The following is a 23,627-nucleotide window of genomic DNA, read 5'->3' as shown; positions in this document are numbered from 1 at the left end:
AACGGAAGAATGGAAGGATGAGTATGTGGGTGGGTGGGTGGGTGGATGGATGGATAGATGGATGGATGGATGGATGGATGGATGGATGGCTAGATGGATATGTGGGTGGATGGACAGGTGGACAGGTGATTGGGTGGGTGGACAGGTGTATGGGTGGGTGGATGGCATGGATGGATGGATGGATGGATGGATGGATGGATGGATGGATGGACGGACGCACAGACAGCATATGGATGGATGGATGGTTGGATGGATGGATGGATGGATAGATAGATGGATGGACAATTGGATGGGTGGATAAATATATGGATGGATGAAGAGAGGGAGGGAAGGAAGAGAGATGGGTGGGTGGGTAGGTGGGTGGATGGAAGGATGAATGGATGGATTGATAGGTAGGCAGAAGGATGGATAGATGGGTAGATGTTACATGAAGGCAGAGTTCCCTGAGGGCCTCTGCAGTGCCTTTCATAGCACCAGCGTATAGTAAGTGTTCATTGAATATTTATTGGTTTTTCGGTTGGAAATACGATGACCCTGCTTTAAGTTTTGCATGAGAAGAATGCTGTGCCAGTACAAAGGTGCCTAATACTGAGCCTTCACACTGTTGTTACCATGGGGGTCCTTCTGTGTAGCTGCTCAGATACCAGAGTGTTCTGCCAGTAAGTGAGGATGGGACTCAGAGTCCAGGGCTGAGAGAGCTACCATTCATCTTGCTTTGCCCACTTCTCAGCATTAGTATCTGACTCACGAGCAGCTCCTCTTTCCAGCACTGCCCCCTCCATTCCTTGAATTAGGGAAGGAACAGTGCTGCACATTTCTAGTTGGGGTATTTCTCTCTCCAAGTATGCAGATTGTAACTCCATGTTCTCTCCTCCTGTGCTGTTCATTATCTTGTTCAACCATTTCACTTGCTGGCACTCGGCGCATACTGGGCGACAGGGACAAACAAGCAACTTCCAAAAGCACTTGACCCCCAGGCACCGCAGCTTGGCTTTCAGGGGTGGCTGGGCAGGCGAATCACCTGCGATGTTTCAAAATGCACACCCAGGAGCACTGCGTTTAGACCTGGCATAAAATATATGTGTGTGTCTGTTTGAATATGTATTCATGTCAATACATATTTAAAACATTCCTTTTCTACTTTCCTTTCCTTCCTCGCTAAAAAAGTAAGTTCGAAAGCCATTAGGTGGGGCAAAGCAAGGTGGCATCTGGAGTGGGGGGGGGGGGGAAGGGAGGACACCAGGGGCCAGAGCCAGATGTCAGCCAAACAGGTGAAGAGGGTCACCTCGGGGAGGGGGAGCAGAGGCAGGAGATGGCTGATATATGGGAAGATGGCTGACATAAGGAAATGCTTTAGAATGAATACAAACAAGTTTTCTCACAGTAAGCGAAGAAAGTTGCAAGTAGAATTAACTTTGTGGGGTTGGATTGGAATTGGGATATCAGTGAACTCAAGGTTTTCTATAAATACTGAGAGGGAGAGAAAGATGAAAATAAACATGCAAATCTGTATCCACATGTGAGTGTGAACTTGAACCACCTTTTTGCACCAGGAAGCAAGAAAGCGCTCTGAGAAATGACGGAAGCTGGGCACGGTGGCTCACACCTGTAATCGCAACACTTTGGGAGGCTGTGACCGAAGGACGACTTGTGCACAGAAGTTCAAGACCAACCTTGGCAACATAGTGAGACCCCTGTCTCTACAAAAATGAAAAAAGTTTTCTGGGCATAGTAGTGTCCTGTGGTCCCAGCTACTTAGGAGGTCAAAATGGGAAGCTCACTTGACCCCAGGAATTCGAGGCTGCAGTGAGCTATGATCTCACCACTGCACTCCAGCCTGGGCAACAGAGTGAGGCCCTGTCTCAAAAAAAAAAAAAAAGAGAGAGAAAAAAGAAATGATGATGATGTCACAGGACACAGATCCAGCTTTAGAAAAGCCACACTGACCACATCAAGGAGTATCTGAGCATCCACATAATCACACTAATGGATTACAACCCATTGACTAAAATGGAAAACCAGAAATCCATAGTGATACCAATAAACATATAAAGGTCTGGTGAGGAATAGAGTGTTTGCATAGGTTCAAGTTCCTCCCCACAAAATGCTTGTTAATTTCAAAGGAAAAAATAGTAGCTCTGCAGGGGCAAGGCCTGGGACATGACCTTAAGGAGTGGTCCAGGTCAACCTCACCAGTGATGGGACAATTTGCAGTTCACACAACCTGACAAGATGTCACAAGAAGGACTCAGCTTGACCCAATCCAATCTAACCATGATGAACTAGAGAAACCCTTATAAAGGACATTCTACAAAATACCCAGCCTGCAATCTTCAAAAGTGTCAGGCCATGGAAGTCAAGGATATCCTGAGAAATGTTCCAGGTGAAGGAGACTAAGGAGACGCCACCGCTGAATGCTGCACCTGATCCTGAGCAGGAACCTTTGTTCTAAAAGGCATTACTGGGGAACAGCTGGTACACACCTGTGGGGTCTGGTGATTGCATGTAACCGGGTGAATTCCTGATGTCAGTGGCTGTGTGGTGGTTGTGTAGGAGGATGTTCTGTTCATAGAAAATGAGCAAGAACTTTCCAGGCTGATGGGGCACCAGGTTGGCTGTTTATTTTCAAATGGTTCAAGGAAACAAAAGCTCTTTTTACCATACGTGTGCAACTATTTTGTGAGGTTTCTATTGCTGCCAATTTTTTGAACTGTTAAGATAAATTGGGTTGGATGTGGTGGCTCACGCCTGTAATCCCAGCACTTTTGGAGGCCAAGGCTGGTGGATCACTTGAGGCCAGGAGTTTGAGACCAGCCTGGCCAACATGGTGAGACCCCATCTCTACTAAAAATACAAAAAAATTTAGCTGGGCATGGTGGCAAATGCTGGTAAAAGACTAAGCTCCACTCCTGCCAGTTGCTTCTCTAGGGGAAGGGGGAAAAAAAAGCAAAAACACCAAGCATGATGCCAGCCAGCCAGGCACACCAAAACTTAAGTGCCTCTCCCCAGCCCAGCTCTATGTGAAAAAGAGGGCGGGGACTGGCGCAGGAAGAAAAGCCCACAGGATGAAAGGACCTAATTCTTACAACTAACGACAGGTGTCTGCCAAGCCTCTGGGCCAGTGACGGCCCTGGGCCAGGACTGCAGCCGGCCCGGGGCCAACACTACAGCCACGCAAAGCCCACCCAGCCCAAAAAACTAAGTGTATAAAAAATAAATAAATCGGGGGAAAAAAAAAAAAAAAACAGGAGAAACAGATGACAGCGCATACACGGGGGCGGGCCCGTGCCTTGCCTAGCCTGCGCTGGAGGAGCCGCAGAGCGGGAAAACTCGGGAAAAAAAAGGAAACAATAAAAGGACACAGAGAGTGAGAAAAAGTGCAAATTAAAGAAAAGAAAAATAAAGTGCAAATAAGAAAAAAAATAGGAGAAAAAAGTAAGTAAAAAAAACTAGAAAAGATAAAAATCAAAGAAAGACACAGAGGGTAAAACTAGGAGAAGAAATAATGTAAAAGAAAGGCAGAAAGTTAAAACATGTTAAAAATTATCTGTAAAAGTCATAAAAGTTATAAAACAGTTTATGCAAAAATATCATATAATTTAAAAGCAATTAGGCCTCCTAAATGTAAAACTATTTAAAAAACAGTTTATGTACAAAATATGTAAAAAAATATACTTTTAATAAAATTGCAAAAAGACATAAAAATATGCATTTTTACCTACATTAAAAGGTTAAAAAAAAAAATTGTTTTAAAAGTTTAAACAAGTCCAGGCTTGGTAACTCATGCCTGTAATTTTAGCACTTTGGGAGGCCAAGGCTGGAGGATCACAAGGTCAAGAGATTGAGACCAATCTGGCTAACATGGTGAAACCCCGTCTCCACTAAAAATACAAACAAATTAGCCGGGCGTCGTGGCAGGCGCCTGTAGTCCCAGCTACTCGGGAGGCCGAGGCAGGAGAATGGCGTGAACCCAGGAGGCAGACCTTGCAGTGAGCCGAGATCGCACCACTGCACTCCAGCCTGGATGACAGAGCAGCACTCCATCTCAAAAAACAAAAACAAACAAAAAAAGTTTAAGCAAATTTTAACTATTAATTATAAAGAAAATTCTGTATGTAACATATTAGGTAAAGAGGTATCCAATTTTTCTGTCAACTAAAATAAAAGCACAATAAATTTTTCTTAAAGCCCTAACCTGCTCTTTAACAAAAATTATAAAAAGTTTTAAAAAGCCTATAAAAACCTTACTTTATAGTCAGACATTAAAAGTAAATAATATCTATAAAATTTTATTAAAGTTTAACATTGATAGCACATTAATGTAAAAAAATTCATACAAAAAGCATTATCAAATATAAAATAGTGTTTAACTTTCTTAAAGCCCAAGGGTAGCCAGATAAGTCACAAGGTCCCTCATCCCCAAGGCCACAACACGCAGGGGCAGTGAAGGCCGCAAAAAAGCCAAGACCTTAACAGGAGGCAGGGCCGCAACATCCCCTAGGCAACGCTAAGCAGAAACGGAGCAGAAGACGCCACCATGGGGCCTCAAGCCCTACAATATGCAACGAAAATTATAATTTATCTTCCACTTTCCCTTCCCTCAAAACTAAAAATCTTTTAACACAGGTACCAACCCTAAAATTTCCAGTACACCAGCACCAGCCTAAAAACCACATCCTTATCAAAAAATAAAAAACTCAAGCCAGCCTGGGAGGGACCCTATTTTATGCTGTTAACCACTAAGACTGCCGTCCACACAGCCAAGAAAAAAATAGACCCACTCTACTCAAATCAAGAAAACATCTTAGGTTACTATACTAAAATCAAGCCCTACTAAGTTAAAATTTTAAAAAGCTTAATTTTCATATACCTTCTCTATTTCTTTCCTTTCCTTATTCTGTTACTAGCTCCCTTGTTATTAATGTAACTAAATCTAACTCACCTCAAACCATTGCCTTTAATGCTTGCTCTATCACACCTTGTAAAAATATAAAAAATCAATGACAGCTAGCCTTTTCACACAAATATTTATATCCTGGCCCTCTAATTAACACAATTACCCCTAACACTTGTCGTTATAATCACCTGCAAATTTTCTGCTCCTACTGAGAGGTGAAGCCAACTGGACTTCCTGGGTTGAGTGGGGACTTGGAGAACTGTCTTACAAGAGGATTGTAAAATGCACCAATCAGCACTCTGTAGCTAGGATTATAAAATGCACCAATGAGCAGAATCCTAAAAGTAGTCAATCACAGGGAGGACTGAAAAAAGGACATTCTGATAGGACAGAAATGGAACATGGGAGGGGCCGATAAGGGAATAAAAGCTTGCCACCCCAGCCAGCAGTAGCAGTAACCTGCTCAGGTCCCCTTCCACGCTGTGGAAACTTTGTTCTTTCGCTCTTCACAATAAATCTTGCTGCTGCTCACTCTTTGAGTCCGTGCCACCCTTAAGAGGTGTAACACTCACCGTGAAGCTCCGCAACTTCATTCTTGAAGTCAGCGAGACCACAAACCCACTGGAAGGAACAAACTCCAGACACACTACAGCCTAACAACCTTGCAATAAATGGAACTACGTCCTTTAAACTACTCAAGAGCAAAGTTAAACTTCCACACACACACACACACACAAAATTATATAAATCTAAAACCCTTCATCGATTTCATTAAAAAACCTATCCCTTCTGTCAACCTTTATCAATATAACCCTGTTCTTCTATCACCACCTCCACCTTAACTAACTCTAAACCTGCCCTTAATCACTTCTGTAATATAGAAATTGACATAAATTTTTAAAAACCCTAAATATTTTTAAAATACACATTATTCCCCCATCTTCCCCTTCTTCAGCAGCCTAAGTTCTAAATCCCACACCAGTTACTCCTATATCTAATAAAAGTAGAATGTCTATTATAAAAATAAAAAATCGAAGACAGACCTTAGCCATTAAAACAATATATCAAAATACAAATGCCTAGCTAAAATAAATATTCTGTTCACACTTTAAAAACAATTATTACGCTATTACACTTGTACACATGGTACTCCAGAGGCCCAAATTATCCCCTTTCCACTTAAATGGTCTCCTCATCAACCACATATAAACTATGTAGTAGCTCTTCTTCAAAATCCCACTGCTTAAAATAATCCATCATGCCAGGCTCTCTCTGCTATTTCCTAAAATCCAACACTCTGCACGTCAGCCCCTGAGGGCAATCCAGCTTCCACCTTTTCTAAATGCCAAATTAACTTTGTGCCTCCCATGGCAAGAAAAAAATTTAATATTCCTTAAAAGCATTTAAAAAATAATGCAAGAAGCTCAAGCTTTTCCAAAAGCTTGCCCATCAATCCATGCTTAGCCATCCCCAAACAAATATATGGTAGTACTGTAAAGGACCCTTACTAAACACTGTGCCAAATAATTGAAACAGTACTAATCCCATTAGTGGTCCTTCACTTTAGCATTTCATCAATCTAAAAAACTAAAAACAAAACACCGCAGGCCAAAAAAAATTCCTTGTAAGTCCTTTAATCCTCAAGTTTACATAAATGCCACTAAAATCCTGTAAAAAAAATTCCAAATACACTTAAAACACAAAATCAAATACCTGCAAAATTTAAATCCACATTATTCTGGTAAGTAACTATGAATAAAAAAAGTAAACTAAATAAACTATATCTGTTACAATCAGCAACAATTCATAAATTACACCAAAAATGCCATCAAAAAAATAGGCAATCAGGACCTACCAGACAAATTGCCTAAAAAAAGCTTTAAATATAATATTAGCAAAAAAAATTGTCATAATTAAAACTCAATATTGTACCTTTATTCCTAATACTGCCCCTAACAAAACTATAACAAAAGCACTACAAAAATTAACAGCACTATCCAATAAATGTGCCAAAAATTCTAAAATAAATAACCCTTTTTCTAAAATAATAAAACATCAATTCAATAAGTAAAAAAAAAAAATTTGGCCAGGCCTGGTGGTTCACGCCTGTAATCCCAGCACTTTGGGAGGCCAAGGCGGGCAGATCACGAGGTCAGGAGATTGAAACCATCCTGGCTAACACAGTGAAACCCCGTCTCTACTAAAAATACAAAAAGAAATTAGCCAGGCGTGGTGGCGGGTGCCTGTAGTCCTAGCTACCGGGGAGGCTAAGGCAGGAGAATGGCAGGAACCCAGGAGGCGGAGCTTGCAGTGAGCCAAAATCACACCACTGCACTCCAGCCTGGGCAACAGAGTGAGACTCTGTCTCAAAAAAAAAAAAAAAAATTAACTTCAATTCTCACCTTGTTCACTCTTAATAATATACTCATAAGGTATGATATTATTCCCTGCCTTCAAAGTTTTATACAAAAACTTATCTTTACCACTCTTACAAAGTTAACTCCTAACTCTCCTCCACCCTATTCAAAAAATTACTTCTCTTAAAGCAATTAAATCAAAACTGACAAATTTAAAAAAAAATTATAAGAGGGAGAATTGTAAAAAGTAAAATAGAGGTTCCTCTTCAAAGCCTTTCCTCCCCATCTAATTAAAAATAAATAGTAACTTCTCTTAGAAGCAAAATTTAAAGACCTGTGCCAGCATTCTTAAATACCTGCTAGCCATAATTTTAAAAATCAATATACTTTATATTCTTAGCTCCCACAATTTAGCCTAAATATTTGCCCTGGCATACTTATACTAGTCCAAGAAAGCGTTAAGTCATAGCCTGTTCCTCTTCCTTATTTAAAAGCATTTTTACCTTTCTCAACATTCCACACGTTACTTCCTCCTTTCTTTGCCTCCTCTCCTCTGCTTTAAAAAAATTCTAAGTTACTAACCAATGAAAACAAATACAAAATGTAAAATCCTGTTTCAGTCAATAAAAACCAGACATAGCAATAAGGTGGATGCATCAGGTTATAAATAACCCTATCTCCTTTATTCAATATACTCTCATAACAAAACTGCTAGCAAGTATACCCTTTTTATAAAAAATATAAAAATGGCCTTACTAAAACAATTAAATTTATATTCAAGTGCTATTTCTGTACAACACCAGAAAACAAACACTTCAAACAGGTTGCAGTGAGCTGAGATAATGCCACTGCACTCCAGGCTGGGTAACAAAGTGAGACTGTGTCTCAAAAACACAAGGTAAATTGAATCACAAGAAGAAGAAAAAACATGGGTAGTATGTAACCAGAAGTCCCCAGGTGATGGTAATGCATTCCCTAGGATTCACAACCTGCATTTTGGAAGTCCCAGGTGACTGGGAACTTTGCCCATGAAGCCATGAAGCTCTTTCCCTGGGCCATGCCAGGGGCTACACTTGCCGGCCCTGGCCCCACCTGCTGCCATCCTCACAGACTCCCTCCGCTAATTCTGAGCATTCCTCGGACACTCAGGAACGAGTCTGAGAGCCACCTCTGGGGAGTCTTGGCTGGCGCGGCCATCTCAGCTGGCAGGCACTGCAGGTGCAGCTGAGGCTCCATAATGCTGTGAGCTCTGGCTGTCCTCAATGTGCACCTCCCTTTTGGGTGGCCCTGCTATGGGGGGACATCAAGGCTGCCACCTTCTGCCTGAACGTCTTAGGGTTTGAGTGGCAGCATTCTTGAGCCTGCTGCTTCCCTGATCCTCAGACATGAGCCGGGGGCATGGTCAGGGAGGGTCTGGGCCACCTGGGCTGCACATTCACGTCGCATCCCCTCCAGCTCTGGATTGAAATCCAGACAGCCTTCTCACTGTTCTCTTCCATTGGGGTGTCTTCTAGAAGGCTCCTCAGATCTTCGTGGTAATGACCCCACCAGCCCATCAGATGTGCTCAGGGAACCCCTGGGTCTCTGAGGGAAATAAACACGAGAGGAACCCCTCCAGCCCCCACTGCTTCCTTGTGAAACACCCCCAGAGAGCCAACAGTCCTGCTGCCACAGGCTCTGGTGGGCTGCCTCCCCCTGCAGAGAGATTCGCCTTCACAGCGGCCAGCGCCCTTCACCTGCAGGCTCTTTCCAACTCGTCTTCCGAGACCACTCCCACGGTGGGGTAGGGGAGCTGGGACCTGTGCGTTTGCCATTGGCGGATGGCATGAGAAGTGGCCCAGGATGGCACAGCTGCCGGTGTCCATGAAGATAATATCCAGAGTGGGGAGGGCTCAGCCCCTGCATGAAGCAGTCCCCACTTTCTCCATCCTCCATGCTGTTTCAGTCAGTGACCAGCTGGCTCTGTTTTGTTTCACAGTGTGGACAACTCTGAGGACCCCGTGTATGAGAGCCTGGAAGAGTTCCACGTTTTTGTCCTAGCCCATATATTAAGAAGACCCATCGTTGTTGTGGCAGATACAATGTTAAGAGACTCAGGTGGAGAAGGTAAGTTCCTCAAGGGATGTGCTGTATTCCTGACACAGAAAGCATAGCATCCCAGCTAGAAAGCAGATAGCACAGAGCAAGGTTGAGCTCCCAGAGGCCACAGAGCTCCCATCACTCTGTGCAAAGATCTACTCAGCGTGTTTCTTTCTCCTCCCTGATGGCGGCAGGGATTGCTCTTCACCAGCTGCCCTGCCTGTCAACGGCAGGTGGCCAGGAGAAATCTGGTCGTGTGGGGACCAGGACTAAGCCCAGAGGGCCTCCTATCTCCTGTTGTGTGCCTAGGGCACAGCAGACAGTCCACGCCCCTCCAACAGCCCTGGGCCATGTCCTGGAGGCATTGAGTCACTCAGGTGCCTTCCCGCCCCTCCACAGGCTACGTGTGTGTTAAAGACTAAAAAGAAAGGAAGACAGAATGCATAGCAAGGCTATGATAGAATCAGAACTGGCAGAGAAAGAGGCAGGGGCAGTTTATGGCCTGCCCACCGAAAGCCACACTCTGTGCACAGCCCCTTCTTGAATGTTCCTCCATTCAGCCCTTGCCACAGCCTCCCAGGGTGGACACCACCCTCCCCTCTTTACAGAGATGAAACTGAAGCCCAGAGAGGCTAGGCGATGTCCCCAGGGGGATCAGCCCAGGGCAGGGAGTGCTCCAAAGCCTGTCCTCCCTCCAGTGTGCAGCTGACCAGAGCATCCCTCCAGCCCAGTTTGAATTTACACCTGTACCTTACAGAAGTCACAGGTCTTCCAGGGAGTTCTACAAATCAGGATGTGGCTCTTCATGCTAAACAGCCGCCATAAAAAATCTGATGTGGCCACAATGGTTATGTAGCCAGGGAACTGGGAGGACACAGGTCCTGCCTGGCCCACCCCCTTCCCTGTGTGGCTCAGGGACACGGGCCTGCTGAGGTCTGCAGCTCTCCGTGCAGGACTCGCATCAGGGCCCTGCTGTGCAAGCCCAGGACTGAGCTCCCAGCACCATCAGATATCTGAGTTGCGGGGCGAGGGAAGGTCCACCCTTCCTACCATTCTACTCACAGCCCTCTTGCAGGTACCCCCACCCTGCCGCCTCTCAGTGGGACTCTCCTGTGAGCAGAAGCACAATGATCAATTTAGACAAAGCAAGGATGGGGGAGAAACTCTAAGAGTTCATCAAAGACGTCCCTGAAATTACTGTCCCTGAATTCTGCCCAAGGAGTGCAGCAATACGCTGACTCTGGGGCCAAAAGGCAAGATGTTTCATGAGCTAAAAGCAGATGCTGCTTTAGGACAGATATTTCCGAAGTTACTCTATTTTGGTGAGGGTGTCAGACTTTTCTGCCCTCTTTTTCACGAGTAAGAAAATGAGGTTGTGTCCCTGTCACTGAAGGACTCGATCCATTTGATTCTCAGTTCCCATCTGACTTACATCTTGGTCCTGGAGCTCTCTGACTGGTTCCTTCAGATTCAGTAGAAGAGGTTCTCAAAATATAGAACAAATATACACCCCCGAGAAGCGTAGATATTGTGTTGTATACAAATGCTTTACCAAACACTAGGAGAGGAAGAAGTACATCCAGAAAAATGTGGGCTTCCAGGCTGCGACTGCTCTGACCAATCTCGGGTGACAGTGTCATCCCAGCCCTGGGGCTCCTGAACACCTGTGCAGGTCTCAGGGCCGCAGGAGTCCTGGGGCAGACAGATGACTCTGGAAACTCTCAGCCCCATCCCTCAGCACCGCCTCCATCCTCCCCTCCTGTCCCTCCGCTTCTCCACGGAGCCCCCTGGGGTAGTGAGGGACAGGGACGCAGGGGCCTCCCCTCCCAGCTCAGGCTGCTACTCCTCACACCCTCACCCTGGTTTGTGTCCACAGCGTTCGCACCCATCCCATTCGGAGGTATCTACCTGCCCTTGGAGGTCCCTCCCAACAGATGCCACTGCTCGCCTCTGGTTCTGGCCTATGATCAAGCACATTTCTCTGCCCTCGTGTCCATGGAACAGAGAGACCAGCAGAGAGAACAAGGTATGCCTGTCTCCCCAGAGAGTGCGCGCAGGGGCCTGGGGTGGGGCAGAGCCATCAGCAGGGACCCCGTTGCACAGGGAGGGGGATTGTGGAGGCCTCTCCTAGAAGCACACCTGTGCACACTCAGTAGGGACAGGTTTTGCATAAAACTACCTTATGCATGTGTGAACGCTGTCATTGAAAATAACCGTGCGAAAGACAACATTCTCTTTAAAATACTGAACAAAGGCAACCTACCCTTAAATAGCTTTTACTGTTCTCCCTTTCATTTGTATACATATTTTATAGGAATGTAATTAGTCTTAGAGGTAAATTAAAGGGAAAAAAACTTCAAGAGCAAGTATTAATGAACTATGGCCCACCACCCATTTTTATAAATAAAGTTTTATTGGAACAGAACCACATTCATTCACGGAGGCATCGTCTGTGGCCGTTTTTGCACTACAGTGGTAGAGAGAGGAGCCGCCACTGACACCGAGGCCTGCAGCGCCTAAAATATTTACTTACTAACTAGCTCCTTATGAGAAGAGTTTGCTCACCCCTGCTCCAGGGTAAGCTTTTAACTCAAAAGGTCAACATTTCCTTTCAAAGCATTGCAGCTGAGTTTCCTCTAAGCAGCCATTTCAGTGCTGCCGATGTTGGGCCGGCCCCAAAGGCTGTGCACTGCACAATTCCAGGGCACCAGTCATTGTCTTTGCTCGGGAAATAGTGGGATTTTGTTTGGAACCATTGCTGTTTTCTCATGTTAGCTACTGATGGATGTGTGACCAGCCGAGTGGAGAGGAAACTCCTTCCTGTTGTCACTCTTGTTTGTGGTATAGGCAGAGACTCACTCCCCCACGAGACAGACGGACAGGCAAGACCAACTGTTTCAGAGTCCCTGCCATTGGGTATGGTTCCAGGGAACGGGAAGTGATCTGTCCAGGCCCAACAGGGGCAGGAAGCTTAGGGGAGTCTGCTTCTGACCTTTTCCACTGAGTGTGCAGCTCGGGAAGTAAATACAGCAACAAGATTGTCCCCCTAGGACTCCCAAATGCTACTCCTTCCTTTAGACAGCAGGCAAGGAAAGGACGCAGACAAATGAACAGAACCCAGCCTCCGCCAGCCCTCCACCAGAGGTGGCACCAGCGTGTCACTTCCTGGCCTGGCGGCTGAGTTGGGAACGAGGCTGGGGCTGTGGAGCAGAAGCTGAAGGTGAGAAACGCACAGGGCATTCAAGACCCCTTCCCAAGAACAGATACAGAGCTCCCAGGAGCTGACACACGCAGCACAGAAGCAGAACCCAAGCTGCAGAAGAGAGAGGACGGGAGGCTGCAGCCAGCCATGACAGGAAGGTCACGTCATGGTTCTTTATTATTTGCAGATGTGGCGCTGGCCACAGAAGGACAGATTTGATCAGTAAGGCCTAGGAGGTCTTTCCATTGTCTCCCCGCTTTCAGTCCAGAATGCCTGCACCGCCTTCCCGGGGATTTAGCTCTTTGTAGGGCTGACCCAGCCTCTTGGGAGACCAGAAGGGCCTTTTCAGGACCTGGGATCCAGGCCAGGGGCTGGGCCCTCTGTCCAGTCCCCAGGGAGACCCTGTGGTCACAGGAAGATGATGGTCCCAAGGCCAGCATTTCCCAGTGCCAAGCACAGGGTTCAGATACCCGGCCCCCTCCTGGCAAAAGGCACTGAGTACTCTTCCAGGCCTTCCACATCCTGCTTCTTGGTGTTTTCAAGGCACATATGAAAGCATCCTTCCTTCAAAGCATGCCCGTGGAGGCCGCTGTGGCTTGGTACCTTTCAGGAGAGCCTTGCAGAGTTGTGGGTGGTTTCACTTCTGATGACCTGGTTTCTAAAAACTGGGATCTGGTCCCAATGCACCCCTCAGAGCCACTGTGGTGTGGGCCTGTGGCTCCCTCACAGTTGAAGCAGCCCACTGGGGTCCTCCTGGGGTAGTGCGGGTCCCCGCGTCCAAGACCATCCTGTGGCCGGGCTGCACATTCACCCATAAGGTCCCCACGACCCCCTGCAGGGCAGGTGCCGTGGCCACGCTCTTTGTCATACACCCATGTGCCCCCTTACACCTTCACCTCTGCAGCCTTCCCTCTGTGCCTCGAAGGACACTGGGGAGATGGGACAGAGTCGCAGCTGTGCTCTCAGGTCACAAGACTCCTCAGCAGAGAGGGACGTGGAAATCACAGTGAGGCTGCAGCTTCCAGGATGGGACCCTGCATCCTCTGAGCGCAAAACAGGAGCAGCCACACCACAGTAGCAGGCTCAGGCCTGCTGGGCCAAGCTGGCCAGACTGCCAAGTCTCAGGGCCTGGTGGGAGGCAGGAGATGGGAGACTCCAGAACACTGAGCCCCAGGACACCACCGGCCCCCACTGTGAAGCGCAGGTGTCACCCTGTGCCATGGTGCCCTGCCCGTCCTGTAGACAGCACCCTGTGACAGAGGCTAATAGATACGGTAATCACAGGCCCCAGGAAGAGCAGACACCGCGTCCTTGTGCCTGAGGAACGATGCTTTGAGAGCCTGGAAATGAGATTAAAAATGTATTTCAGGCTGAGACAAGGCTCCCTTCTTCCCATCACCCCCTTCCTCCTCCACTGTTTACATGGCCCGTCATGTCTCATCCACATGTGTCCAGCTCCTGGAGGCTTACATATCCACGAGGCATTCTTTAAACTTCTCATCTCGAGTGCCTCTCCCTCTAAGGGAAGCCCCCTCTTATAGGTGCTACTGCCGTGGCCCAGCTACTGCTGATGCCGCCACTGGCCGTCTTCAAGTTCAGGAATCCTCCCTGTTTCCCAGGCTAGGCAGGGACTTGGGGAGAGGGAAGAGCTTGAGGTGGAAGGTCAGGAGCTGGTGGGACTGGTCAGTATGGGCAACCTGAGTGGCTCAGGCTTTGCAAATCTACCTTAAGACTTTTTAGATCAAATGTATGCATTCTTTCTTGGTAGATTCCACACCTGATGGCCACCTGCTTTCTCCAGGGGAGGACATTAGTCCTTTGCTCCCTGACACCCTGAGCCCTGGGCCTTCAGCTCTTTGCAGGAAGCAGCCTCTTTGCAGCCACATGTTAAAATGGCCTCCAGGGGAGTCTGTGAAACCCAGATCTGGGCATTCTGTCAGCACCCAGCTCAGGACAGTTCGTACTGGCCACTGAGCAAGTGTGTACATTATGAAAAATCAAATCAATTAACAGGAGAAACACAGGTGCCGCATAGTTCCTGGAAACATAGAACCTAGGAAAGAACTTTGGAAATCATCCAGTGCAATAATCCCAACTCCCCCTCCTTTTATAGCAAACGTTGTCCAGTGTACTCTTCATTATCCTGAAATGAAATTCATGGATAATGTTACCTATGTTGGAATAAAGTCCATTTCATAACCCCCACATCGGGAGAAATCAAAGGAAACCAATGTAATCAAATAGTCTGCATTTCTGTAAATGCTCTCCCACAGCCATACCGCGAGACTCAACAAAGCAATCAGATCCTGGCACCCATATGTGGGGTGCCCAGTTACACAGGCAGGGGACATAGGTGTGCCGAGCATACCTTCAAATACCCCAGGAGGCTCTGTCATCCAAAATGACAGCTAACTCTTGGTAAAGTCCCAAACAAGCCAAGCGCAGCCTTGCCCGTCTCCACAGCTCCTCTTGCCTTTGCGTGGATATAGAGCCATGCAGAGCATACACTCCTGTACATGTTAGCTCTCCGCCTGGCCAGCAGGTTGCACTGGGAAGGGCTGGGTGCATACGGGTGCTGCCTAGGTCTGCACCCCACCTTCAGGCTCATATGTTTGCAGTTGCTTCCTGTGCTCAAGCGCCGTTCTAAGGTCCTTTCCAGGAATAACTATTTAACCCTTCCCATTTCCTATTCCCCACTTTACAGAGGGGGAAGTTGAGAAAGGAGGAACCATCCCCAGGGAATGGTTGCAGCCAGTGAAGGATTGGGAGGGTGGATAGCGAGGCTTCCGCAAAGACTTGGCCCAAGAGAGTGGCACTCAGAGAGCATGCATCTCCCAGAGAAGAGGCTCAGGAAGTGGTACCCCAAGTCAAAGCCTGCTTGGGATGAGAGAGCATCTCAGACCTGGTGACTCAGGAACCTTCAGGGTCGAAGAGGGTAGGGAGGGGGTTCTTTGTTTCATGGAAGGTATCAGTGCCATCTGTGGCTATTCTTTTCTTTAAAATTTATTGGCCAGGCGCGGTGACTCATGCCTGTAATCTCAGCACTTTGGGAGGCGAGGTGGGTGGATTGCCTGAGCTCAGGAGTTCAAGACCAGCCCGGGCAACACAGTGAAACCCCATCTCTACTAAAATATAAAAAATTATCTGGGTGTGGCAGCATGCGCCTGTAATCTCACCTAGTCGGGAGACTTCGACAGGAGAATCTCTTGAACCCGGGAGGTGGGGGTTGCAGTGAGCCAAGATTGCACCATTGCACTCCAACCTGGGTGACAGAGACTTCATCCCGCCCCCCAAAAAATTAATATATAAGTCCATTGTTTAAATAGTTTTTCCCTCATATATACAAACAGCCTGTGAGCCTCTGAGGCATATCCAGGGGCCACACAGAGGTCAGGGAGCCCTCAGCGTGTCCTCAGTGCCTTCCCCCAGGGGTCTCGCTTAAGGAACCCAGAGAGCAGCACGCAGGCAGCCCTGAGGGAGTCACTGGTTACAGATGGAGGGGTGATGCTGTGTGAACAGAGAGCTCCGAAACGAGGCTTACAGATGGTCACACCAAGGTTGGCCCCTCCTTTAATGGGAGCAGAGACTCAACACATTCAAAATGTGATACTTAAAAAGAAAAAAAATGTTTTTCCAAAGAGCAGCTTACCAATTTGTCTCTTGCCGCTTAGAAACAACACAGCAAGTTTATAAGTGCCTGCTAGGGATCTTGGGAGCCAGAGTACTTCTACCCACCGGGCCATGGAATCAGCCTTCCGTCTGTATTTGATGCATGGTTCCTGGTTAAATCAAACGCTCACCTATGCTCTACTATTCCCCAAGCCATGTGGACTGTAACGTTCCAATTTTCAACATGTTTGACAACGAACCATGCTTTTTCTTGCAGGATTAATTTACAATAGACAAATCTAATCTCTTTTTCAATAGAAATGTATCTTTACATGTTACAAATATTATTACATATTCTGCTCAACTTGATTTCATAATTGTGTTAAAGAATTATTTATTGGCCAGGTAAGGTGGCTCACACCTGTAATCCCAGCACTTTGGGAGGCTGAAGCAGGCAGATCACAAGGTCAGGAGATCAAGACCATCCTGGTTCACATGGTGAAACCCCGTCTCTACTAAAAAATGCAAAAAATTAGCTGGGCATGGTGGCGGGCGCCTGTAGTCCCAGCTACTCGGGAGGCTGAGGCAGAAGAATGGCAGGAACCCAGGCGGCAGAGCTAGCAGTGAGCAGAGATTGTGCCACTGCACTCCAGCCTGGGTGACAAAGCAAGACTCCATGTCAAAAAAAAAAAAGAATCATTTATCAAATACCAATCAAATTGGTCTGTTTGTGTACCCATCTGAATAAAATAATGGAGGAAATATGTAATGCCGATTACGAGACATTACAATAAGAATCAGATTACTTCATGGTGGCAAGAAAGTTTTGTTTTTCTTTTTCAAACTGTGTTTTGTTTTGTTTTTTTTGAGATGGGGTCTCATACCCAGGCTGGAGTACAGTGCCGTGATCTCAGCTCACCGCAACCTCCACCTCCCAGGCTCAAGAGATCCTCCCATCTCAGCCTCCCGAGTAGGTGGGACTACAGGCGCATGCCACCAGCCCAGCTAACTTTTTGTACTTTTGGTACAGATGGTGCTTCTCCATGTTGTCCAGGCTGGTCTCAAACTCCTGAGCTCAAGTGATCTGTCTACCTCAGCCTCCCAAAGTGCTGGGATTACAGGCATGGGCCACTGCGCCTGGCCAGCAAGAACGTTTTAGAAACCAGAAGTGCCCCCAAACTGAATTACCTTTGTTATTAGCCTCCCTTCTCTTGGCTACTTTCTAAGTTTGCCAGTTGCCACTGAAAGACAGGGTCAGAGTGGGGGTAAAAAGCACAGCTACACTTACCCCTCTGGTGTGTGACCACAAGTCTCACTGGGCCATATTCCTTTGCCACTCCTCTCAGCAGCCCCAGAGCACAGACCCCTGAAGAACCCTTGTCCGCAAAGGCCCCTGGCTAAGGGGTGAGAGGCCGAGGAGCTGGGGTTGGGGGCATCCAGACTTTTAGCTGAGACCTCTGCTCCTCAAGTCTGTCATCTTTGACATTGTTGACCTATGGATCACAAAGCACCATGAAGTGGCCAGGAGCTGTGGAAGGGACTTCATGGCTATGGAGCTCTGTCCTCAGCTTATAAAGGGGACACGTGCCGAGAGAGCTGAGTCACACTGATTAAAAGCACGAGGTGTATTTATCCACAATACATCTGCTGATTGGTTCATGCCTTACCCCAATGACCATCAGCTCAGGGGCCCAAAGCACTGTTCCAAAGGGATGCCAGCCACAGTTAACTCCGCGGAAAGAACTGGCCAAGAGTTTTTCACTCATGCCTGAAGGCCTGGAGAGAAGAGAAAGCAGGAGTGCACGCAGATGCCAGCCTCCCCCCAGGAGCCCTGCCTGTCCCCGCCTGAGCTACAAAGTAGGAACAGACACTTGGATCCCCCACCAAACCTGCCCAAGACATCCATGCCCACAGGAAGCGCATACCAGCCACCACCGCCCCTGATTCCCGAATGAGGGTCCCAGCCATCGCTGTGTAATGTGCAGGTTTCTCCATCTGGCCACTCCAGGCTCCTGAGGACCTCCACACTCCCATGCATGGTACTGGAGTGAGAACATGCACTCCAACAAAACCCCTTCTGAGGGGGGCTGGGAGGCAGCAGCACCAGCCACCTGTCCTACCTACAGGACAGGCGCAGCCAGCACTCACTGCCCTGGATGTGGGGAGTGAGGTTTTGGTGGGCCAGGGTGACACCCTGGTTCTGCTCTCTGAGAAGACCCCAGTTGTCATTGTCCCACAGGGCCACATATGATGTGTGCACAGAGTGCACCCTCTGGGGCTGAAAGCTTCACCACCTACTTTTGGCCTGAGCTCAGGAGCCCAGAAATTGTCTTAGATGCTGAACGCTCTCTCAGTCTGAGAGTTTTTTCAGCAGCACTTTTTCCAGTTTTGTCTTAGTCAATTCAGGCTGCTGCCACAGAATACCACAGCCTGGGTGGCTCATAAACAATAGAAATTTATTTCTGATAGTTCTGGAAGCTGGAATACAAGATCCAGGAGCCAGCAGATTTAGTGTCTGGTAAGGGTGTCCTCCTCCTGGTCTACACACAGCAGCTTTTTACTGTGTCCTCACATGGCCAAGAGAAAGAGAAGAGCGCTCTTGTGCCTGTTGTTATAAGGGCACTAATCCCATTCTCAAGGACTCCACCCTTGTGCCTTAATCATCTCCCAAAAATCACACTCCTAATACAGTTACATGGAGACTAAGCTTTAATAGTGAATTTTGGAGGAACACAAATATTCAGTCAATAGCAAGCTTATTCCATAGACCAGTGACCAATCCAAAGATCTTATCTACATATAAACTTCAGAGAGAATGTATGTCTGCCACCATTGGCCCTGATGCCCAGCCTAGGGGCCCCATCCTCAGGGACTGGCCTTGGCCTCATGCGCAGGCCATCATTATTTCCCTCCTCCCTTCCTCTTTGCTTTGAGTTTAATTTGCTACCCCTTTTCTAGTTTCTTAAGGCAGAAATTTTGATTACTAATTTGAGATTTGTCTTCTCATCTAATATAAGCATTTTAATGCTGTAAGTTTTCCCATAAGTACTGCTGTAACCACATCACACAAATTTTGATGTGCTATATTTGCATTTTCATTCTGTTCAAACTATTTGTTAATTTCCCATGAGACTTCCTCTGGCTCATGGATTATTTAGAAACAGGTTGCTTGAGTTTCAAGTTTTGGGGGATTGTTCAAATATTTGTTACCGGTTTATAGTTTCAGTTATGACATGAGCACAAACATGATTTCTGTTCTTTTCAATGCACTCAGACTGACTAAGAATATGTTCTGTGTTGGTGAATATTCCATATGTATTTGAAAATAATATATACTCTGCTCTTGTTGGGTTCTAGAAATGTCAATTACCTCAAATTCTCTGAGAGTGTGGCTCATTTCTTCTATATCCTTACTGGTTTTTGCCTATTTGCTCTGTCAGTTACTGAACAAATAGTAGTGAAGTCTGCAGCTGTAATATATTTATTTCTCTCATTTTTGTTAGTATTTGCATCATGTACTTTGAAGCTATGTTATTAGGAGTATTCATACACATAGGATGATTATGTCTTCTTAGAAAATTGACCCCTTTATCATTATGTGATGTTCTTCTTTTTCTTTGGTAACAGTCAATGTTCTGGAGCCTACTTTGACATAAATATGGCTACTCTAGCTCTCTTTCCATTAGTGAATATCTTTTAACCGACATATGTCTTTATATTTACAATGGGATTCTTTTTCTTTTTTTTCTTTTTTCTACTACCTCAACCTCGCAGGTTCAAGCAATTCTCCTGCCTCAGCCTCCCAAGTAGCTAGGATTACAGGCATGCACTATCATGCCCAGCTATTTTTGTATTTTTAGTAGAGACAGGGTTTCATCATGTCGGCCAGGCTGGTCTCGAACTCCTGACATCAAGTGATCCACCCATCTCAGCCTCCCAAAGTGCTGGGCATGAGCCACAGTGCCTGGCCCCTACAATGAGATTTTTGTAGACAGCATATATGTGGGTTTTGCTTTTTTATCCAGTGTGACAGTTTTATCTTTTAAAAGATATGTTTTGACCATTTTCATTTAATAGTATTAATGATATGTTTGGATTAAAATCCACCATCTTGCTAGCTGCTTTCTATGTATTGTATGGGTTCTTTGTTCCTTTTGTCTCTTTTCTGTCTTATCTTGGGTTAATTGAGCTTTTTAATGGTTCCATTTTGTTTCCACCATGGACTTGTTATTATACCCCTATTTTTAATTGTTAGTGATTTCTCTAGGGTTTACAATAAACATCTTTAATTAATGAGATTTTTTTTCTTTTTTTTTTTTTTTTTTTGAGACAGAGTCTCACTCTGTCACTCAGGCTGGAGCGCAGTGGCGCAATCTTGCAGCCTCTCACTGCAGCCTCCAACTCCTGGGTTCACGCAATTCTCCTGCCTCTGCCTCTAGAGTAGCTGGATTACAGGCACACAGCACCATGCCCAGCTAATTTTTGTATTTTTAGTAGAGATGGGGTTTCACCATGTTGGCCAGGCTGGCCTCGAACTCCTGACCTCAAGTGATCCACCCACCTTGGCCTCCCAAAGTGCTGGGATTATAGGTGTGAGCTACCACACCTGGCCTAATTAATGAGATTCTATTTTAAGTAATATTTTTCTACTTCACGTGTTGTGTAAGGATATTACAACAGTGTATTACCTATCCCTCCCTCCCATTCTTTCTGTTATTATCAGACATTTTATTTTTACATCTGTTATAAATTCATAATGCACTGCTGCTCTTTGCTTTAGACAGTTATCTGTTAGAGCAATTAAAAAGAAGAAAAAAATGAATTTTCACAACCATTTATTCCATTTCCATCACTCTTAATTGTGTAAATACAAGTTTCTAGTGGTACCATATTTCTTGCACTTTAACATCTCCTAGAGTTCAGGTCTGCATGCAATGAATTTGCTCACTTTTGTTGGAAAAACTCTTTATGTCTTCTTCATGTTTCAGAGATATTTTGGCTGGGTATAGAATTCTAGATTAACAGTTTTTTGGGTTTTTTTCTTTCAGTACTTTAAAAATGTCACTCCATTATCTTCTGGCTTACCTGTTTTACCATGAAAAGTCTGCTGTAATTTTTATCTTTGTTTCTCTATATATAATGTATCCTCTTTTTTCTCAGGCTGCCTTCAAGACTTTCTTTTTGTCTTTGGGTTTCAGAAGTGTTAAGATGCTATTTTAGGCATATTTGTGGTGGTGTTATTTTTCCTGCTTGGTGTTCTCTTAGTTTCTTAGACCTGTGTTGATGGTTGTCATTAATTTTGAAAAATTCTTAGCCATTATTTCTTTAAAATGTTATTTTGCCTTGTTCTTTCTCTCTTCTGGGATTTCATTTACACAGAACTTAAGGTGCCTGATATTGTCACACAACTCTTAGATGCTGTGTTCATTTTCCCACCTCCTTTTTTTTCTGTTTCAGTTTGTGTAATTCTAATAACCTATCTTGAGGTTTACAGATTCTCTGCTCAACTATATCAAGTCAACTGACCAGCCCCTCAAAATCATTCTTCACTCTATTATTGTGTTTTCATTTCTAGAATTTTCATTTAATTCTTTCTCATGGATTTGTTCTCTATGCTGAAATTAACCATCAAATCTTGCATGGTGTCCAGCTTTTCTATTAGACCTTAACTTATTAATCAGTTACTTTTAATTCCTTGTCTGATAGTTTCAACACCTGTGTCATATCTGAGTCTTGTTCTATCAACTGATTTGTCTTCTATCAATGTGTTGGGTTTTTTTAATCTTTCCTTTCGCCCCGTAGGTTTTGTTGTTGTTGTTGTTGCTGAAAGTCAGGCATCTTGAGTGGGACAGTAAAGACTGCAGTAAATCACTTTTATTCCTGGAAAGAAGCATGCCTTTCCTTTTGCTAGGTTTTTAGAGTCTAGGTTTGGACCAGTCTAGTCATGATAGCCCAGGAGGGTCACCCCCATCCCCAGATCCAGGGATACAGTGCCTAAGACAGATGCTTAATTAGAGTAACAGAACATGACCCTTAGTGCACCCAGTGTTTGTTGCCCTATACTCTGCAGTTTAAGCTTTTGTTCCTTGGTAGAGGTGGGAAAGAAATATCTATGGAGACACTCTCTTGGAATTCCTGCCAATCTTTTGTGGGAGAACCAGGTAGGTCCTGTGGAGAGGAGCCTGCAAGTGCATGTGAATTCCCTTTATATCTTCAACCCCAGGGTTTCGTATTATTTCACTAGCTGATACTCTTCCTTTACCAATTTAAACATTTTAGCTGAATTATTCTTACTGCGGTCCAGCTGAATTGGCCCTTCTTAATTAAGCTCATGTCTGTCTCTCCTTGGAGGCACCTGTCTTTCCTTAGATATTGGATAAGTCGGCTTCCCTGTGACTTCAGCTGTCTGCTGGGTTAAAGATAAGTTGTGAATTTGCAGTTTGACTGGCACGTTGTCATGGTGGAACAATGCTCTTCCAGATTCTCACATCGGAGACAAAAACCAGAAATCTTGATTTTTTAGAAAATACGTACTCAGAATATATTCAGGCTAGTATGAGATGATGCCTATGTGTTTCCAGGCTAAAAGACATACCAGAGGCCTTTCAAAAACAAAAACAAAACAGCTTTCTGGCCTTTCTAGGCTCGTTTTGAAAAGCAGTTGCTGTTCTAGACATTTACCACCAGAGGGCAAGCTGCTGTGCGTCTGCTACTTGCTGGTAAAGCCAGGTTTCCAATAGGGAAGTGTCAGGGTGTACAGTGAGAGGCAGAAGCATCCCCAGCAGCCGCTGCTCACAAGGAGGACCTGTTTTCATGGCCTCCTGGCCTGAGCTGTCCCTGGGCTCTGCAGCCCTAGCCCTCACCACAGGCCGCAGTTGACCCTCTGCAGAGAAGCCTGCCTTTAAGCCCCTCGGTGTCTTCCGTTGTGAGCAGGCACGTCCCTAGAGCCTCTCTCAGTAGCTAGTCCTTCACCCCAGCCAGATCTAGGCCGCAAGGCTGCAGGGCCCTTCTAGGTGGACAGGCAGTAGCCCCTTGAGGGGTATTTCCCCCGTGCACTGGAGCCCTGGGCAGCTGGAATGGAAGGGAGTCCATTCCAGCCCTGCTGCTGAGGGGAGGAGTCCCCAGGAACCCCATGAACCCCATGATAGAGAGGTGAGGGTGACTGGGGTGCCGTCTTAGCTTAGGTGGTTTATCTGAAACAAGCAAACCAAAATCAGAGGGGCTTAACACAGTGGAAGTCTAAAAGGAGCGTTCTCAATTGTCAGGCAGCTCTTCAGTGGGGATCTGCTGTCTTCTGCAGGCACCATGGAAGGGAAGTGGGGAGAGGCCCCCTATGCCTGAGCACATCACCCAACACTTCCCACATTGCTTCTGCCCACAGACCATGGGTGCCGCTAGGTGCCTGTTCCCCCTAAATCCTGGGGGCGGGGTGGCTAAGACATGGAGTGGTGGCTAGGCTGATGCTCTCCAATGGCAATTCTAC

At 46.0% G+C, this 23,627-nt stretch overlaps 1 protein-coding gene across 1 annotated transcript in view; it reads left to right on the top strand.

The window, feature by feature from the left end:
- Positions 1–23,627, top strand: part of OTUD7A (OTU deubiquitinase 7A) — a 382,132-nt gene that overhangs the window by 344,249 nt on the left and 14,256 nt on the right. Inside the window, exons 10-11 of the mRNA XM_008017189.3 lie at positions 9,233–9,360; positions 11,210–11,359. Coding sequence (XP_008015380.3) covers positions 9,233–9,360; positions 11,210–11,359 — 278 coding nt within the window. The remainder of the gene's footprint in view (positions 1–9,232; positions 9,361–11,209; positions 11,360–23,627) is intronic.

Source organism: Chlorocebus sabaeus, chromosome 26, assembly GCF_047675955.1.
Source record: "Chlorocebus sabaeus isolate Y175 chromosome 26, mChlSab1.0.hap1, whole genome shotgun sequence".
NCBI classification, from domain to species: domain Eukaryota; kingdom Metazoa; phylum Chordata; class Mammalia; order Primates; family Cercopithecidae; genus Chlorocebus; species Chlorocebus sabaeus.
This window is presented reverse-complemented; position numbering and strand designations above follow the sequence as displayed.